Below are 17,944 nucleotides of genomic sequence, written 5' to 3' on the forward strand. Positions count from 1 at the left end.
GTGTTTTCCTTCCTGCAGTGACTCGACTGAGTTCCAGAGAAAGGGACGGTGGTGGGTCACCCCAACCAGCCACGGTTGTTTGGATGTGTGGGGCTGGCATGGCAGCAACCCTCCATAGGAAAGTCGGGTGGAGAGATTTGAGAGTTTGCCAAGAGGAGAACAGGCTAGGCCCGCTGCAGGTGCCCTGCTTGCATAGTATGGGATGGTGCTTTTATTATTATTGTTGTTGTTATTAATTTCACAAAACAGATGATGTCCAACATAACAGGCAAGAATCCACTAGAAATTTAAGATTCTTAGCCTTTAGTTAGAAATCTAGTTAGAAATTTGGAAGTTTGGCTAGAGTCGAACCATGTATTAACTCAAGGCAGGAACCTTCAAACAAAGAAAATGGGCTCTGAGGTCCCCTGCTGTTGAAAGAAACAAGATGGTTGCTCTGAGTCAGAGAGCGGGAGAATGGAAGTTGCCTACTTCTTGGGGCAGATATTGATTGAACTGTGAATTTTTAAAATTGGGATTATTTGCTTTTAGGATAGATTTATGTACAGATTTTGTTTAAATTATGTGGGGAAATTTCACCTGCTTTTCAGAACTAAGATAAGGAAAATTAGTCACTGACTCCAAGTAGAGAGCAGTGACAATTGCCTGCTATGAAGAGGTATTGATAAATGGATGTCTGTGGCTCAAAGCAGAAAGCAGATGGTATATTGAAGTCCTGCAGGGTAACTCATATTCTTTGAACGTGGGCTCCATAGGAATTTTGGGTTAACATCCTGGCATGACAAATTAGAAGAGACCTAAAATATGAGTTTTGTGGTTGCTTTATTGTTGCTCTGTGAGAAAATGCAAGATACAAGCTTTCCTGGTCGCCGACTAAAGGATATACTGAGTTGGGAGAAACGTTTTGTCTTTGTGTTGTTAGAAAAGGAGATTAGATTCTGGACATCTTCCAGAGCTATATGATCAGAACTGACAGAGGGAGAACCCCTGAAGAACTAGATCCCAGAGAATCGAACAAAAACATTATCTTGATGATACTAAAATTCTGTTTTGAGATTTATATGTTACGGAATGTATATCTTTGGTGAATCTCATCGTCAGATGTGCAGAAATGACCTGCTTGAACTCCTGTTCTCAGGGACTTTCAGTCAGATTCAGTCAGGCCAGACATCAGAGACTACAACAATCATTAGTGTGGCCTTCTTAAGGCCAAACAACTTTCCCATTTTCCCTCCCCTCTACCTCCTTAAAGATATCTCAACGCCCATATACAGCTTGAAGTACTTATGATGAGTCATCGCCCCGGTTCCCTGGACTTGAGGGTCTGTAGGCAGTTATTCTAAGTCGTCTCTCTGGGGAATTTAGAAACGGTCATAATTTGAACAGGGAGGAAATAGCTAGACTTGATTGTGCAGTCATAATCTCATTTGGTAGAAATCTTTATAATAGTTACTAAGTTGAAGTCATAATTTCTTACTTCGGTACAGAATTTATTTTCATACAAATTTGAGGTTTTCATCGGTATGAATTTCTTATTGATATAAAATTGTGATTAATACTCTTTCTGTCATATAGGCATTGTGCCTATACAACTCATTTAAGAAAACAAGGCTTAGACCTAGTCCTTCTATAAATGCTATTGCAAACTGATCTGAGATGTTTAAGCCTTTGAATTAAGGGCAGATAGTAAATTCATGGCTCTGAGTTCACTGTTAGTGTGTTTTCAAGATACTTTAATTAGAAATAGCTGAAAGTAGTTAACGGACAACAGTCCAGATTACTTTACACAGACAGATAGTTTTCAAAAACATCAGAAATCCACAGAATGGGACATTCACTGTTATTTATTCACTTGTTGAGACATGTCTGATCCTAACTTCTCCCCATTTGTGGATTCATAAAAGCAGCTGAGCATCTCTACCTCCAGGTGAGGTACATTGTGGCCAGCTGGCCTCTGGGCAGGAATGGCCTATTTCTCCTACAGACCTGTACCATTCTTGAGAGGACATAAATGACAGGTTAGGACAGCTTAGTTCTGCCAAGACAGAATAAGCCAGTCAATCCTTTATAATTCCTGGTTTTCAAGGTCTGTCAGATGATCCTGGACCAGAGGGCTGAAGACTTATGCTCCAACTTCCGGACATATTAGGGCTATATAGGTAAGCAACTGTCTCTACAGTTTGTCTCAGTTATGGAAGCTGTGTTAGGCTTCCTATATTTTCAGATAATATTGGTCGCTCTTGGATTTCTGATGGGGTTAAATGATTAGTTATAGTCTCATAGCCAACCCAGGCTACTTAGCATTGAGAGAATATATTTAGAGGATAGTTTTCAGAAAGTATCAAGCTAACCAGGACATAACATATGGGTTTATAGCTCTTCTTAAGTTAGGATAGATAAGAGTATTCTATTTAATTGACAAAAATGATGGACTGAGTGTTAGGTGTATTTTGTACTTTATGAATTACACAATGGTAATAGTTGTGATCAATTTATATCTGAGAAAAGAGCCTTTTAATTGGACAAAAGGGGAAAGTGTTGTGGATAGCCCTGGTGCTGTGTGTATTTTGATGCTAATTCCACTTCCCCAAGAGGGGCAGTCTGGGATGAGGAGTGAATCACATACTCAGGTAACTTCCTGTGAACCTTCCCCCAACGAATAAAGATTTCTAGGAACCAATCACTGGGCAAGGAGTAGGCGGGACTTCTGGGTTGGAGAGGGGAAGAGAAGAGACAGGAAAAGGTGATTTGCTTTTGGACAGGGAGACCTTGTAGGACAAAATGTGGCTAACAAGAGGCCCCTGGTTTAGATGGCAGATCTGCCAGGATTTACCACCAGAGGAGTTCTATTTAGAGTAGATTACAAAATTAGGATGCTCGTTGCTGCACCCAGCAATTGAGTTACCTGTTGATTCTAAACTAAAAAAAAAAAAAAAGGAAAAAGAAAAACTAATAAATGGAACCTCATGAAACAAAAGCTTCTGTAAGGCAAAGGACACTGTCAATAGGACAAAATGGCAGCCTACAAATTGGGAAAAGATCTTCACTAACTCTTCATCCATCAGAGGGCTAGATAGACTCTAAACAAACAAACACAAACAAATAACCCATTCAAAAATGGGGGTACAGAACTAAATAGAGAATTCTCAATAGAGGAATTTTGAAGTGCTAAGAAGCACTTAAAGAAATGTTCAACATCTTTAGTCACCAGGAAAGTGCATATCAAAAGCACACTGAGATTCTAACTTATACCAATCAGAATGGCTAAGATAAAAAACTCAACATCATATCCTGGCAAGGATGTAAAGAAAGGGGAACATTCCTTCATTGATGGTGGGATTACCAACGGTAAAACCACTGTGGAAATCCATCTGGTGGGTCCTTAGAAAATTGGAAATAGTTCTACCTGAAGACCCAGCTAGACTGTTCTTGGGCATATACCGAAAAGATGCTCCACCACACCCCAACGACATTTGCACCACTATGTTCATAGAAGCTTCATTCATAATTACCACTTTTAATGGAAATTAAGAGAGATGCTCTTCAATTAAAATTAAGTCTTGATCAATACTTATTAGAGTTTTAATTTTATCCTAATTAAAAGAAATGCTTTAGATGTAGTCATGCATTTTTATTAATGTGCACATATGTGGTATTATGTGCACATTAACAGAGGATAAAAGTGGTAATCTTAATACTTTCTAAGACTTTAAAAAAATCCAGTTCTTGTTTTCCTTCATCCCTTCACATTTTTAAACTCTGATAATCCTGCTTTTCCACACAAATCCTCCTTTACACCATTAAAGGCACCCATGAGATTACATTACCTAGTACTGCCCTGTGGCCTATGGGGATCTCTCCTCACCTATGGGACTATGCAAATACATTAACAACTTCATTGTAACTCTTACTTGATAAAGTAGACAGACCGTTGTATATTAATGTCAAAGGTATGACAGTCTAAAACAAATGGCTCTTAGCACTGATAAATTGGATAAATTCTAAACCAGTTGTTATTGGTAAGATCAGTACATTTCCAATATGTAGTTTTTGAAACAAGAAGTTAAAATGAGAAATAATCTCAACACTTTGTATCTCTATATATAGTTTTATAGTTTCTGAAGCAATTTATACATATTATCTGGTATGTATATTAAAATTCTGGCCTAGAGCAAACATCAGCAAGAACATATTTCTTTCTGGTGGCAGGTATTTTTTGTTTTTATTTTTAAAGATAAGTCAATGTTATTTATCCAGAAGATATGTAGTCACACATTTTTCGTTTCTTCTGCTCATGATGGGAGAGACTATATTTTTACCAAATCCTTCCTTGGGCACAACTGCTTAATATTTCCTACCTTTCTTGAATATGAGACCATATGAGGACTAAATGTGAGCAGGTATGATGTACACTGCATTCAAGCTTCTCCCAGAAAACCGCCTTGTGTGGTTGCTGGACCAAGTCGACCCATGAAATTCACTATCACAGTTCCACTCCTTGTTAAGCTAAAACTCTACACACAATTCTTGATTCCAATTTAATCATCATAGAGAGACAATATTGTTCCCATACAGGGTTAATGTGTCATAATTTGCTCAACATTATGAAACTAACCCTCATACACAAGAAAACACAATTTTCCAAAGAGAAGGCAAAGGCCTTGAGTTCTATTATTCAATGTAATATCCTGTAATTTGAATTCTATAATATAAAATAAAAATTAGGTAAGTACTAATCGGACAAAGACAACAGATTTCATGATACATGAGATAAGACAAAGGGTTTTGCTTTACACACACACAGTCACACACACACAGTCACACACACAGTCACACACACAGTCACACACACACAGTCACACACACAGTCACACACACAGTCACACACAGTCACACTCAGTCACATACACAGTCACACACACATAATCACACTTAGTCACAAACACAGTCACACACACATACACGGTCACACACAGTCAGATACACCGTCACACACACAGTCACACACACAGACACACACACAGTCACACATACACAGTCACACTCAGTCACACACATATTCACACACACAGTCATACACACAGACACTCATAGACACACACACAGTCACACACACATTCACAGTCACACTCAGTCACATACACAGTCACACACACATACACTGTCATACACAGTCAGATACACAGTCACACACACAGTCACTCACACAAGCACACACACACAATCACACTCAGTCACATACACAGTCACACACACACACAGTCACACACACAGTCACACACACAGTCACACACACAGTCACACACACAGTCACAGTCACACACACACACACACACACAGATTCAAAACTAAATAGGGGAAAACAGGAGAGTTACCTTCTTTATTTTCTGCATCTGGTCATGGGATTGGAGTTGACTGGTCTTTATAACTACCTACTTCCACTGTCCCCCTTTTTTTTATATTTGTGTTTTAATTTTCATCAGGCTGGGACATGGTGCTAGTACGTGACTCCATAGCTCCACCTTAAACAGTTATATGAAAAAGCAATAAACCCATGTTTCTCTAAGCCACTGAATTTTGGCACCTCTTCGTAGCCACACCTAATTTTATAAACACACTGGCTCTAGTTGGAGTTTCCCTCCCATGCTACCTGTGTTTCCTATGAGACAGGCACTGGCAGAGGAAGGAGCTTGTGTTCTGTTGAAGACATATGTTCAGCAGCTAGTGACAGGGAGCCAAGTTGTCTCTGGTTATATCCCAAGTGTAAAAAAAAAATCAATGCCTACAAATTAATGCTGGAACAATAGGATATAATGTATATACCCCTGCAAAAATAAAAATAATTAAAATGCATAGATATTCTGCCCTCAAACAGGTGAGACAAATGTCTGTCCCCCTCAAGTGCATTTTGGACCTGGGGATTTCTTACAGAAAGCAACAATGGGACAACAATCAAGGGGAGAGCCACTTTGCAGTAGAAAAACCTGATAAGCCAGGGGTGGTGGCACATACTTTTAGTCCCAGCTCCCAGGAGGCAGAGGAAGGTAATTCTCTGCTTTTGAGGTGAGCCTGGTCTATAGAGGGGAGGAGTTTCAGGACAGCCAGAAGCCCTGTCTTGAAAAACCAAAAACCAAGCAAACAACCCCGAAACACTGACAAAATGGTAGAATGCAGGCGATCAGTCGAGGTCAGCAATGCTTACATTCTGCACCCGTCTTGTGGTGTGAGACGATGCTTCACTGTTGAAGTCTTCTGCCTCCACCTCTATGAGTCTCCCCTGACTACAAGGAGATCAAGGAAGAGACACTGAATAAAAGACCTAACAAGTTTGCAAAGCTGTCACAGCCAATGTGATCTGGAGGAGAAATGGCAGCTAAGCACACTGTGGACTCTGGTGGAATTCTCAACAGGAAAGGATATTAGGGGGAAACTAGGCAGATAGGAATAAGACAAAAACTCTAGCTAATACCCAAACTGTGTTAGCTCCCACATGGTAGCTGGCGAAAGGGCCATACCAAGGATAAGCATCGTTAATCTAAACCATATTTAAAATAAAAATCTACCAAAAAGAAAGAAAGTGACCAAGTTCAGCGTGTGTAATTCAAAATTCTAAGATACCTTCTGTGGGCTGGATGCCTGTAGTGTTTTCCATACCGTTTCCTCTGTTAGAACTCTGACCAGTGATGGGGCCATGTGTGGCATATTTCAAGATGAGGAATGAAGGAGAATCACAGTGATTTCTATGATGGCTGAACTAATATACATCCTTGCCAATGACTCTCAGGCTTTCTGTTTCTCCTCATCCTCACCAGCATTTGCAATTTACATTTTACATATTTTTTGTTGTTATTTTTTATTAATAACCATCTTAACCAGAATAAGATGATAACCTGATTACAGTTTTGCTTTATATTTTTTGGTAGTTAATAATATTGACTCTTTTAAATATGGTTGACTATTTGCATTTTAATTTTTGGGAGGGGGAATGTCTACTTAAGTCACTTGCTCATATTTTAATCTAACGAGTGGTCTTCTCATTCCACTCTCTTAGCTTTCTGCATATACCTGGGTATTAATCCTTTTTCAGGTGAATGGGTGTGAAATATTTTTCCCATTCTGTTGGTTGTCTCTTCATATCACTGACTGTTACCTTTGAGGCAAGAAGCTTAGTAGTCAGACATAATCCCAGTTGTCCGGTTTTGCTTTGGTTTCCCGTCAGTGGCAGTTTTAGAATCATAGCATCTGCAAGTGTAGACGGCTTATTAGCAAGCAAAATGGAAGTCACTTTCTTCTGAGTGTAAAGATCATGGAAAACAGTTTGGAAACTCGTTATTGCCATGCAGATACTATGAGGAGAGTTGAAAACTATACTCTTTGTGGAATCCTGGTGGGATTCCTGATTGATTAGGGAAAGGGGGCTTCAAACTGCATGTAACAGGTTCAGAGGCCATATTAGTCGAGATTCTCCAGAGGAATAGACCCGTGGGACGGTTCTGTCTTATGAAAGGAAATGTATTGTGTTGGTTACCATGCTCACATCAGGTAATCCAACAATGGCGTTGCACAGTGAGGCCGCTCTGAACCAGGTGTTCTTAGCAGTCCCATTCCCGCAAGAAGGCCTGGGGGTTCCTAGAGCAGATGTCAGTCCACACTGTGAGACGGGGGATGGGTTCTAATGGAGAGAACTACAGGATAAAGTTACTCACCTGCAAAACGCCCATGAGAGGAAACAGGCAGCATGGGTTTCCCTTGGGCTCCTTTATGTTGGGGCCACATCTGGAAGTTTCTGCCATGGCTGGGCTGGCTTTTCAGTGATTCCTCTCCTTTCCTCGATGCCTTCCCAGACAACCTAGAGGGCTTCTTAGATGTTTCTAGATCCAATCGGATTGGCTATTAACTCTAACCGCCACAGAGAACAGCTATGGCTTTATTTCATACAGTTTGTGTGATTTTTCTAGTTTGTACTTCTTTTGCATTGTGAACTACCTGCCTTTGAATTTGAACGACTTTATGTGAGTGATCATTATGAGTTAATCTCAACAATGATGTCATTATAGGTTGTTTATAATCGTTAGTGGGGACATCCGTATTCTTTAAAGAGAGAGACAAAAACGTAAGAATGCTTTTATAAGCTATCATGTCTTTTTAAAAGATTTATTAATTTTTAATTCATGTCTATGAGTGTTTTGTCTACACTACATATGTACACTGCGTGCATGTAGTTCTCCATGGAGACCAGAAGAAGGTGCCAGATTCCCTGGATCTGGAATTACACATAATTGTGAGCTGCTGTGGGGTGCTGAGGATTGAACCTTGGTCCTCTGGAAGACTAGCCAGTGCTCTTAACAGTTAAACCATCTCTCCAGTCCCTCAGAGTAACATGTTTTAAGCTAACTGTGAGTATTTTATATCAGTTTTAATATTTACAATACTTTATCTATAGACGGATGATAGACAAATAGTACCAGGCTGAATAAAATACTTTAGAGAAATTAGAAATCAGCTTAAAGACATCACTAAGGAATGCATTTTCTTCTGTGGGAAAAGCTTAACCACTGAAGATGGCTAGACCAAGGACATAATTAAATTGTTTGGGAGAATCAGAATCTCACTGAAGCTAAAACAAGTTTCTTGGGTCCTTCTTTTGCTGTTATGAAACACCCTGACCAAACAACTCAAGGGAGAAAGGGTTTGTTTTCCCACACAGCTCAGAGTACAGCCTTCCATGTAGGAAAACCAATCAGCAGGAGCTTGAGCCACATCACATCCCCCGGATAGATGCACATCCCCGTGGACACTTGTGCTCTCCCCTCTCATACGAAGACTTCAGCCAGGGAATGGTGCCAGCCATGGTGGGTCATCTCACCTCAGTTAGCCTAATAAAGATAACCCCTCACCTGAATGCCCAAAGATCTATCTCCTAGGAGATTCTAAGTATCATCAAGTAGACAACTGAGAATCCATCATGTTAAGAATTTGGATGGTTTCACCTGAGAACAAGTGAAGAATAAGACATGACCATGTTTCAAATTTGAATACCACAGCATTTCCCCATTCATTTAATTTACAAAATTCCATTCTTCCTCTAAAAAAGGAAGAGGGGGAGAGGGGGAGAGGGGGAGAGGGGGAGAGAGGGAGAGAGGGAGAGAGGGAGACAGGGAGACAGGGAGATAGGGAGACAGGGAGAGGGAGAACAAAGAGATAACTTAAAGATGAACTTAAATAAAATGGAAAAGACAGCAGAAAGATTTGGAAAGTCCTTAGCCTGGCTGGCTCTGTGCTAGAAACGAATTGTTTCTTCATTTAACCTTTTGCTTAGGAGATTAACATGGCTCGAAGGGACCACCAGAACACTAGAGGGCTTGCCAAGCATTTCAGACTGTCAAGTGAGCCCTTCCCATCACAGTCTAAAGGTTGGTGGGAAGAACAGCTTCAGGGCACTGACCCAGGGCCCACTCGTGAGCTCACTTTACCTGAGAGCCTCAGATCTGGCCTACTCCAGTTCCATCCATTCTGCTCCAGCTGTCGGTCCTATGAAGTGAGACCCCACCCACTGCTCCAAACAAGAGCCCCACATTGATGGAGTATATCGTGATTCTGCAGGCCTGAAAAAATGCCAGAGCTGTGAGGACATGCCTTCACCTCCATGGATTTCAAAGAACGTCATGATGGCTCAGAGGCCCTGACAGAACCTTGATAGAAGGATTGAGCTTCTACACAAAGCTCTTTCTAAGGCAATGCCTCCTGGAACCATCTAAAGTTTGATGGTGTGACAATTGTAATTCACTGAATGGATTTCTAGTGTACCAGATTTCTCCCTTAGAGGTAGCTATTATTTTCTGCCGTGAAAACTATGCCAGTCTTGACTGTTGCACTCTGTAGCGATAGAAACTGAAGCTTTAGGAAAGGGAACCATCTTTGATCCATCAGCTTGGGGATACAGCTCCAGTTTGAACAGAGTCCTAAAACAGCAACACCTGGTATTCCACCTCTGTTATCGCACCCACAGGAATAGCTACACAGATGGGAATTTGGCACTGTGTTGTAGGACACGAAACCAAACCATGGTGGCAAGCACATTAGGGAAGGACGGTAGGGTCTTGTCACAGACAGAATTGAGAGTTGTACTCCTCAGGTGCTTGTTACCTTGTTCCCTCCTTTTAACAGAGGATATTTCTTTCCATAGCATTAATAATTTGATTGAAGGAAAGGATAACAACAGTGAACCAAACCTAGGTGAGTGTGTTTGAGACCTCCTAAACTCTCACTTAGCTGCTGGGTAGAAAAAAATGTCGAGTTGAACCTGCTTTGTACATAAAGGTGGAATCCTCAAATGCTGAAAAGGAAAAAGTGGGCAAGGAAAAGAAAGACAAAGGAGTCTTCCACGAAAAAAAAATTCCACTGTAAAACACAGTCAAGTAAGTAGAAATCTGGAGCAGTGATTTTTAATCAGTATTTTATTAGAGAGCAACTTGATACTTTAAAATTTTATCTCATGACTATACCCAAACAATACATTTTAAAAAGATTTTGGTTTACTACTCTTATTGAAGTAAGCCTCACTGACAGCCACTTGAAAACCTCCCACGACTGCTGAATCTATGATCTCAGTCAAAATTTGGAGACTATGTTAACCCAGAGTAAATATGTTCTGGAATCTTCCATATTACATCATCATGTGTGTCTGTTTATGTGTTGTGACCACAAATAACTACAGGTTTATTTTGTCTTGTCCAGAGGAGGGGGAGGAGCATCCTTGACGGAGGCTACTCTGTGTGGGAAGAGGAAAAAGCTGATGCTCGAAGGCCCTTCAAAGGAATCTTCTAGAGCCTCATACCAGATTTGGGAGGGCTGCTTGTACCTGACTAATCCTGACACAGGGTGATGTCATCCAAACAAAGTCTACAACAATGGATCAAGTTCCATTTAGTGACTCCCGTGCCACACTGAGCTGCTCTCCTTTGGCTATAGCCCAGCTTATGATCTGAAGACTTGAGACACATCTTGGTTACACAAATAAGGACACGGGAAGGTCGGTACTTAACTCCAGCTTCCCAAGCTTAAAGCTTGGATTTCTGGTTTAAATTCCTTCCTAAGAAATTAGAGTGCTGGAGAGTGTGTGTGTGTGTGGGGTGGTGGTGGTGCTGGTGGGTGGGGAGACTGAAGGAAGGGACAGAAGGAAGGGGAGAAGGAGAAGGAACAGAGTGGAAAAGAGGAAGGGAGATTCTCTTGACCTTGAAGAGACTCGCTCTCTGTGACCAGGAAATCTAGAGGACGGATTCTTGAGAGCATTTCATTTTATTTCTGGCGGTAAATAAAGCTCCCAGGGAAGATACTACTTTATCTGGCCTAGTAAGTATATTAAATTACACTATTTCATCCTCTAGGCCCGAAAAAGTTAATTTACCATTTGAATGTCAGGAATGCTAAATACGTAGATCACGTCCTGGCCTCATAATTTCTCAATAAACTAACAGGGCATTTTGCTTAGGTGTGCTTTTTTTTATTATTAGTATTTACAGATAGCAGGATAGGAAAAGAGGCTGTAGCTGTCTGTTGGTGATAAGAAGGCAGATGTTGACTGTGGTGTCATCTCAGAGAGAGCCTTGGTGTAGGAGAGGGAGAAGATGCCAGGAGGACAGAAGGGAGGAGATATGTTGAGGGAGTACAGCATTCTATAGCCCTGCTGGCCTCCTCTAGTGGGCCGCTACCTCTGCAGTGCATGACCTCCTATCCCTCAGTCCTTCCATGCCCTCAACCCCACCCTTCGTCTGAGAAGTCACCTCTTCCAGGGCTCTAAGGGGGTAGCTAGAATGGATGGATTTGAAAACCAAAGAGCCAATTCCCATCCTTGCAGATTTGTTATTTGCCTAGAGCACTGAAATAATTAGGATGGGTTTGGAAATAAAGTATCACTGACCTAATTTATAAAAAGGAATCCGAAAGAAGGGGCAGATGGCTGACTTACATCGCATATGTAAGAAATGGTCGTTGTGCTTCTCAGTGTCAGAAATACAACTTCGGAAGGTCGGTGGCTTCTTCGAGTTGCTTTTTACAAGATCAGCAAATCAGTTCGCAAGAGTCAAACCCTTTGGTCAGTTTAGATACAAATATACTCATGTTATATGGTAAAACTGGAAGCTCTTTTCCCTCTGTGAAGGCTGTCAAGTGTGACTTTGGGTTCCAGAAATGGCTCGATGCATAAGAACTTCCCATAACTAGGCATCATGAAGGAGGGATAAGGTTTGACAAATCACAGAAGCCCTCCGCCCCACACACACCACACACACACAAACACACACACACACACACACACACACACACACACACACACACGCACGCACACGAAAAAGAAAATAGAAAAATTCAACTAGAATTAAGAGATAAATAAAAATAATAGGTAAATTAAATATAAATAAAGTTCTTTTACTTATCTATTTACTTAGATGAGTCGTTACGAAGTTAGTTTCTGAGCTCACATTGTGCTATGTGGGCCAGGCTGACCCTGCGACCTAGCTATCCTCCTGCTTCTACCCTAATGCGTCACCACATCCAGCTGATAGGTGACATTTCTAAAGTACATCTTGGCAAACTAAAATACCCAGATAGTTAATAAATGAACAGGAGACACTGAAAAAAGTGAGGTATTACCTTTAAGAATTCTACAGACAACAATGAATCTTGGGAAATCGCCTGCCTGTGTCAGCTGTCAAATGCCTGAGGGTCCCCCCCCCCCCCCCCCCCCCCCCCCGGTGAACTTCGCTCTTGTTTCAGAATTCGCTCCTTGGGCCAGAAGGAGAGTTCCAGACTTTCCCCCAGAGGGCTCCATGAGTTGAGGCCACATGGTCAGGTCCTCCTCAGCTTCTCTTCTGGGCCCAGTTTACCTTATTCTCTCCTGCAAGGGGAGAGAAATGAACCATCAGGTGAGACCCAGCAGGGGGAGTGGGTGAGCTGGCCCCGTGGCCCTCTGAATGTGTCCTTGGGTGTGAGTATGGGTGTGGGGCAGCTGGGTGGGAGCAGCGTGCAGGCTACCAGCACCAAGTGGTGTGCCTCTCCGGGGGTGTGTGCAGAAGGCTCCAGGATAAATAGGAGGCTCCCAGTTCTCGGTGACACTGGAACCCGCTGGCTGCCCGCCCCGGGTGTTTCCCTGCTCTGTAGCCAGGCTGCCTGCAGCGTAGTTTCGCTTCCTCCTGGCTAAGGGATTAGTTTCCAAGCACCCTCTCAGTGCCAGGGCCCGGGAAGGGCACGGAGAAGGAGCCGAGAGAGACTCGTTCAGGGGCTGCCCTGCCCCACACAGCACGGTTGATGGACTCGACTGCCCCAGGCAGCGGTGTCAGCTCCCTGCCGCTGCTCCTGGCCCTTGTCCTGGGTAAGTGTTCTTTCTGAGAGAGCTACAGATCAGAAGAAAAGACAGGGTGCTGGAGTCCCGTGAGCCTTGATGGAAGAGTGAGCTGGCGAAGTTAAGAAGATCCCGCCTCTGGCTTACACCTGCTGGAGGCTTCCCTGGGTGTGCCCGAGGCCCCAGGGAGGAAGGGATCCTGCTGCCGGCTGCTGGGCTGTGCTCAGGTGGCACCTTGGAGTGCCAGGAGTGAAGCCAGCAGGAGGTGCTGGCAGGGACCCGGGAGGTGCTTAGCAGGTGCGTGAGATGGGAGGAGGATCTCAAAGGCAGGAACAAGAAGTACCCTTCTGACCTAGAAGGTACCTGCAGAGGCAGAGGCAGAGGCAGATTCCTATCACGTGTGTGTGTGTGTGTGTGTGTGTGTGTGTGTGTGTGTGTGTGTGTGTGTTTTCCAGGAATGTGTGAGAGAGACAGGACTGCTTTTGAGACTACCAGTGGCTTAGGAGGCTTCATTACACACACACACACACACACACACACACACACACACACACACACACACACCCCTTTTCTCTTTCACCTTTTTCATCCATCCGAGAGTGGCTAGAGCTATGAGGGGAAAGCCCTCTTTTACTTTTCCATTCAGGAGGAGAAAGCAAAGAGAAAAGAAAAAAAAAATACTGACCCGCCTTACTTGGGACCTGCTGCTTCCCACTTTAAGAAGTCAGGAGAGAAAAATTCATCTCTATATTTGGGAAGTTAGGGCCAGTTGGTTGAGAACTCCTGGCTGTGATGTCCTCAGGAAGGAAGAGAGGAGAAGCAGCTCCCTGGAAACCAAAGCTCAGAAGGGAAAGCTGGAGCTTCAGGTGGTATCCTGCCCTCTGCCAAAGTCCAGCCATCTCAAGATGTCTGCTTTGAGGTCCTCAGGGTTTTGGAAGGGAAGGGTGTTCTCTAGCCTTAGGCAGAGTCTAGGAGGATTGGGCATTGGGAGGAGAGGGACCTCTCATGTGTCACCATGCTATTATATACCGACTCTCAAGCCTGGAAGGCTAGCAACTCTGAAAAGGGATGAGATTGTCTTTCACAGTGGAAAAACAGGTGAGCGTAAGTGAAATTTCTTGGCTGTGTCTACAGAGCTAGAAAGGAAGATTAGATGCTTGTCAACCCGGTGGCAGGTAGATTCCATGAAGGGTCCAGGTTAGAGAGAAAGGACTGGCTTAGCCTGCAGTGGAGGCCGGTCACCTTAACCCACGGTAGAGTGATGTGGCCTAAGAGGAGTGACACGAGGTGGAGGTGTAGAGGAAGCGCTGAGACTATTGTCAGTGTCACTTGAACGCAGCTGGCACTCACGTCCTCTACCTTGTCTGGATTGCCCCACAGCTGAGTCCTTCTTCATCTCGCTATGGCCAGCCATATGCTAAAGTGTACAGGGCGCAGGCAGAAGAGTGTTCTTAGACACGGTTCTTGCATTTATGTTGAGTTGGGAATGTCAAACGGACAATGCTAAACAATCAGGGGGAAGGCTCAGACAAGCAGAGAAGGGAGAGCACCATGTTGAATATGGAACAACGTGAAGTTGCACGGAAGATATGTATGGGTACTGGGGGAATCTGAAAGAAGAGAGGAAGCCAGGGTAAGAGTTGGGAAGGGAAAAAAAGCATCCAGTAGAGGGATGCTGACTCAGCATTAATTCTCTCCTGGAAAAAAAGAAGCAATTGGTTTGAGAGAAAATGTGGATTATGAAGAACCAAAAGAACCAAACCAAACAGACCAAGCCAAAAAAAAATAAAATAAAATAAATAAATAAACCACCAGCAATAAATCCAAGACAAGTTAAAATGTTTAATCAGAAATCAATACGCAGTTAAACAGACTCAACACAAGTCATGAATGGAGGATGTAAACAATGAATCAGAGGAGATAAAACTGGCATTAGGGTGCTGTGTGGGAGGGGAGGGGACAATGGGCTAAATGGCCTGATTGTCTTAAGAACATGAGTTAAGCATGAGCTATGTTTCTGGGCCAGAAGGAGAGTCAGGAAAGAAATGATCTTTCAGGGCTGATGGCCTTTTTCCCCTTTACTGTCAATCACTCTATTCCATACCCTCAACCTGTTAAAAAAAAAAATTCCCTATTCCAATGTTACAATACACCCAGGGAAACCTAAACGTGCCACCTCCCTGATGACTGATGGCTTAGGAGATCAGATCCTGTCTCTAAATCCCAGACAAGCTTGCCAAGGGTCAAGGGATGTTTCCATTATCTATTCTTCCTTCCTTCAATCACACACACACACACACACACACACACACTGATGCCCCCATGCCTAATTTAAACCATATGTTACTTTACTTTTGCAAAAACTGTGAGCGATGTCATGTGAGGTGACACTGCCCACTTGTCACTGAGCAGACAGGAGACCTGGCTCTACCCTTGCTCCTCTGTGTCCCGGGATGTCTGTAAGTGACATGTTGCTTGACATGGCTTTGTTCATTTGTAAAAAGAGGAGGTGTTATGTTTTCATCACCACATTCTTCACACACACACACACACACACACACACACACACACACACACACAAAACCAAAATAATATGTGATCAGTTAGGAATAGCATATATATAATACGTGATCAGTTAGGGATAGCATATGTATTGTAGATGTAGATGCATCAAAAGATACTGGGCATGTAGTAGATGACCTATTCAGGAATATCTATATCTATATCTATCTATGTGTGTGTGTGTGTGTGTGTGTGTGTGTGTGTGTGTGCGTGTACTGATACATAAAATTTAGTGATTTTATGAAGCAAAATGAGTTGGGGATGGAGAACAAAGAGGTATACCACACAATCATTAGTTTTATAAAATACACATACGTTTAACACATATTGCAAATCTCTATATGTAAATATGTTATTTACCTATGCACTTGATATCCTTATACACATCGAGTTGGTTTTATTTTATCAAAACTACACCAAATCATTTTTAGAGAGTCGGTTGAAATCTTGACTTAAATGTCTCACCTTGAGTCTCTTGTTAATCAAATTCAGTCATTGATAGACGTTCCAGTGCCTGAGAGGGCACCATTTGAGTGATTTTGTTTTCCCCTTGACATCCTGTTTTAGTCCCACCTTTTAGAATTATAGGAGATAAGATGTTAGATCTCTGTAGTCAGAGCTATGTTCTCCACGGTTCTTTAAATGACAAAGAAGCTAATCCGTGAGTTCTCACTTGCCAAAGAAAGTGGGGAACACCCTGTGGTGATTTCCTCCTGGACTGCTTGCATTTGCTTGCCATGTAAAGCAAGCCATGAGGACCTAAATCTGGTTTGGGTGACTCTGGTTTCTTGCTAACTTTAGTGCTCACAAGTCAAACTGAAGAGGAAAGCGAGTCTGACTGAAATGAGTGTGCTTTCTAAGGCTAATGACTAGATCTTACAAAAAAATCAGTTGCTAAGGTGAGTCTTTTTAAAGAAATGAAGAGAGATATTTTTAGATGGTTGGAGAGAGATGCGGTATTTAATCTGAATTCACATCAATTAAGTAATTGCCTACTTTGCTTATCAGTTGTTCAGGTCAACTGACCATGAAATACTTGCATTCATTCTTTACATTTTTGAAGGATATGTAAATTGTTGTTTACTGATCTGTGGGTTAGTGGCATGAATTGCAGAATGCGTTTGGAAAGCACAACAGTGTTCATATTCCGTTCTCTTGTTTGAAAGTGCGGCAGGAACTCTATAAAGGACTGGGTTACTGGTAGAACATTTGTATCTTTTAAAACTTCTGAGTTTATTATTTGCCCTTATTTACTCATGGAGGGTTGAGTAAAGAATTCTTGACATGAAACAAGAATTCACAATAACTAGTGAAGTGAATGGTGAGTGCACATGGCCGTTGGAGGGCATGCCCTATCAAAATGTCAAGTCTAGTAAATCTTTTGATTTCATGTTGACACAGGTCAGAGATACTGAAGGACTTTTTTCTTTTATCCTTTGCTACATGAGCCTGATACTGCAGGTGTGAAAGAGCCTTCCACAGAAAAGACTTTTATTTTGCAAAAAGTAAGATCATTTCTTCTGTCGAAGATTCAAATGTACTGTACACGTTTTATAGGTTTGGTTCTAGGGCAGATTTGATGGGTCAAAAAAGCTCTTCAAAAGAAGTATTTGGATATTGGGAATATACCTCATGCCTGAGGACCTGGGTTTAATATCTAACACCAAGGAAAGAAAAAGAAGTGATTGTGTGGGGTAGGGAAGGACAGCAGACTTAATTGAGGCAGTTGGAAAATGCTCTTTGAATACCAGGTGATTTATCTCTTGTTCAGTTAGAACAATGCTTTTCATCAGTGGAGAATAAGAAAGTTGTTATATTCGTGGATTTCTGTGCGATATTCAACGGAAGAAAAACAACAAAATACAGCCTTGGTAGCCTCTGTGGACATGAAATAGATTTGCTTTGGAGGCTGCTCCCCTTGGCCTTGTCAGTACTGGGGAATTCTTCATTTGTTCTCAATCACGCATGGAGATGGTCGAACCAGCAATTGCCCAGTTGCAAGCTAGGGCACACAAACCTTTCTTCTCCCTTCTTTGGGGTGAG

At 42.3% G+C, this 17,944-nt stretch overlaps 1 protein-coding gene and 1 long non-coding RNA gene across 2 annotated transcripts in view; one reads left to right on the forward strand and one right to left on the reverse strand.

Moving 5' to 3' along the window:
* Positions 1 to 12,634: 12,634 nt before the first annotated feature.
* On the reverse strand, positions 12,635 to 13,643 carry LOC148001251 (uncharacterized). The gene is made up of 2 exons (XR_015636886.1): positions 13,487 to 13,643; positions 12,635 to 12,895 (listed from the first exon to the last, which is right to left on the reverse strand). It is a non-coding gene; the product is annotated as an uncharacterized LOC148001251 (long non-coding RNA).
* Btc (betacellulin) overlaps positions 13,258 to 17,944 on the forward strand; it is a 38,616-nt gene continuing 33,929 nt past the window's right edge. Inside the window, exon 1 of the mRNA NM_022256.2 lies at positions 13,258 to 13,369. Within this exon, the coding sequence (NP_071592.1) occupies positions 13,306 to 13,369 (64 nt within the window). The 5' untranslated portion in view covers positions 13,258 to 13,305. The remainder of the gene's footprint in view (positions 13,370 to 17,944) is intronic.

The sequence above is a fragment of the Rattus norvegicus genome, chromosome 14 (genome assembly GCF_021556685.1).
Source record: "Rattus norvegicus strain SHRSP/BbbUtx chromosome 14, alternate assembly SHRSP_T2T, whole genome shotgun sequence".
NCBI classification, from domain to species: domain Eukaryota; kingdom Metazoa; phylum Chordata; class Mammalia; order Rodentia; family Muridae; genus Rattus; species Rattus norvegicus.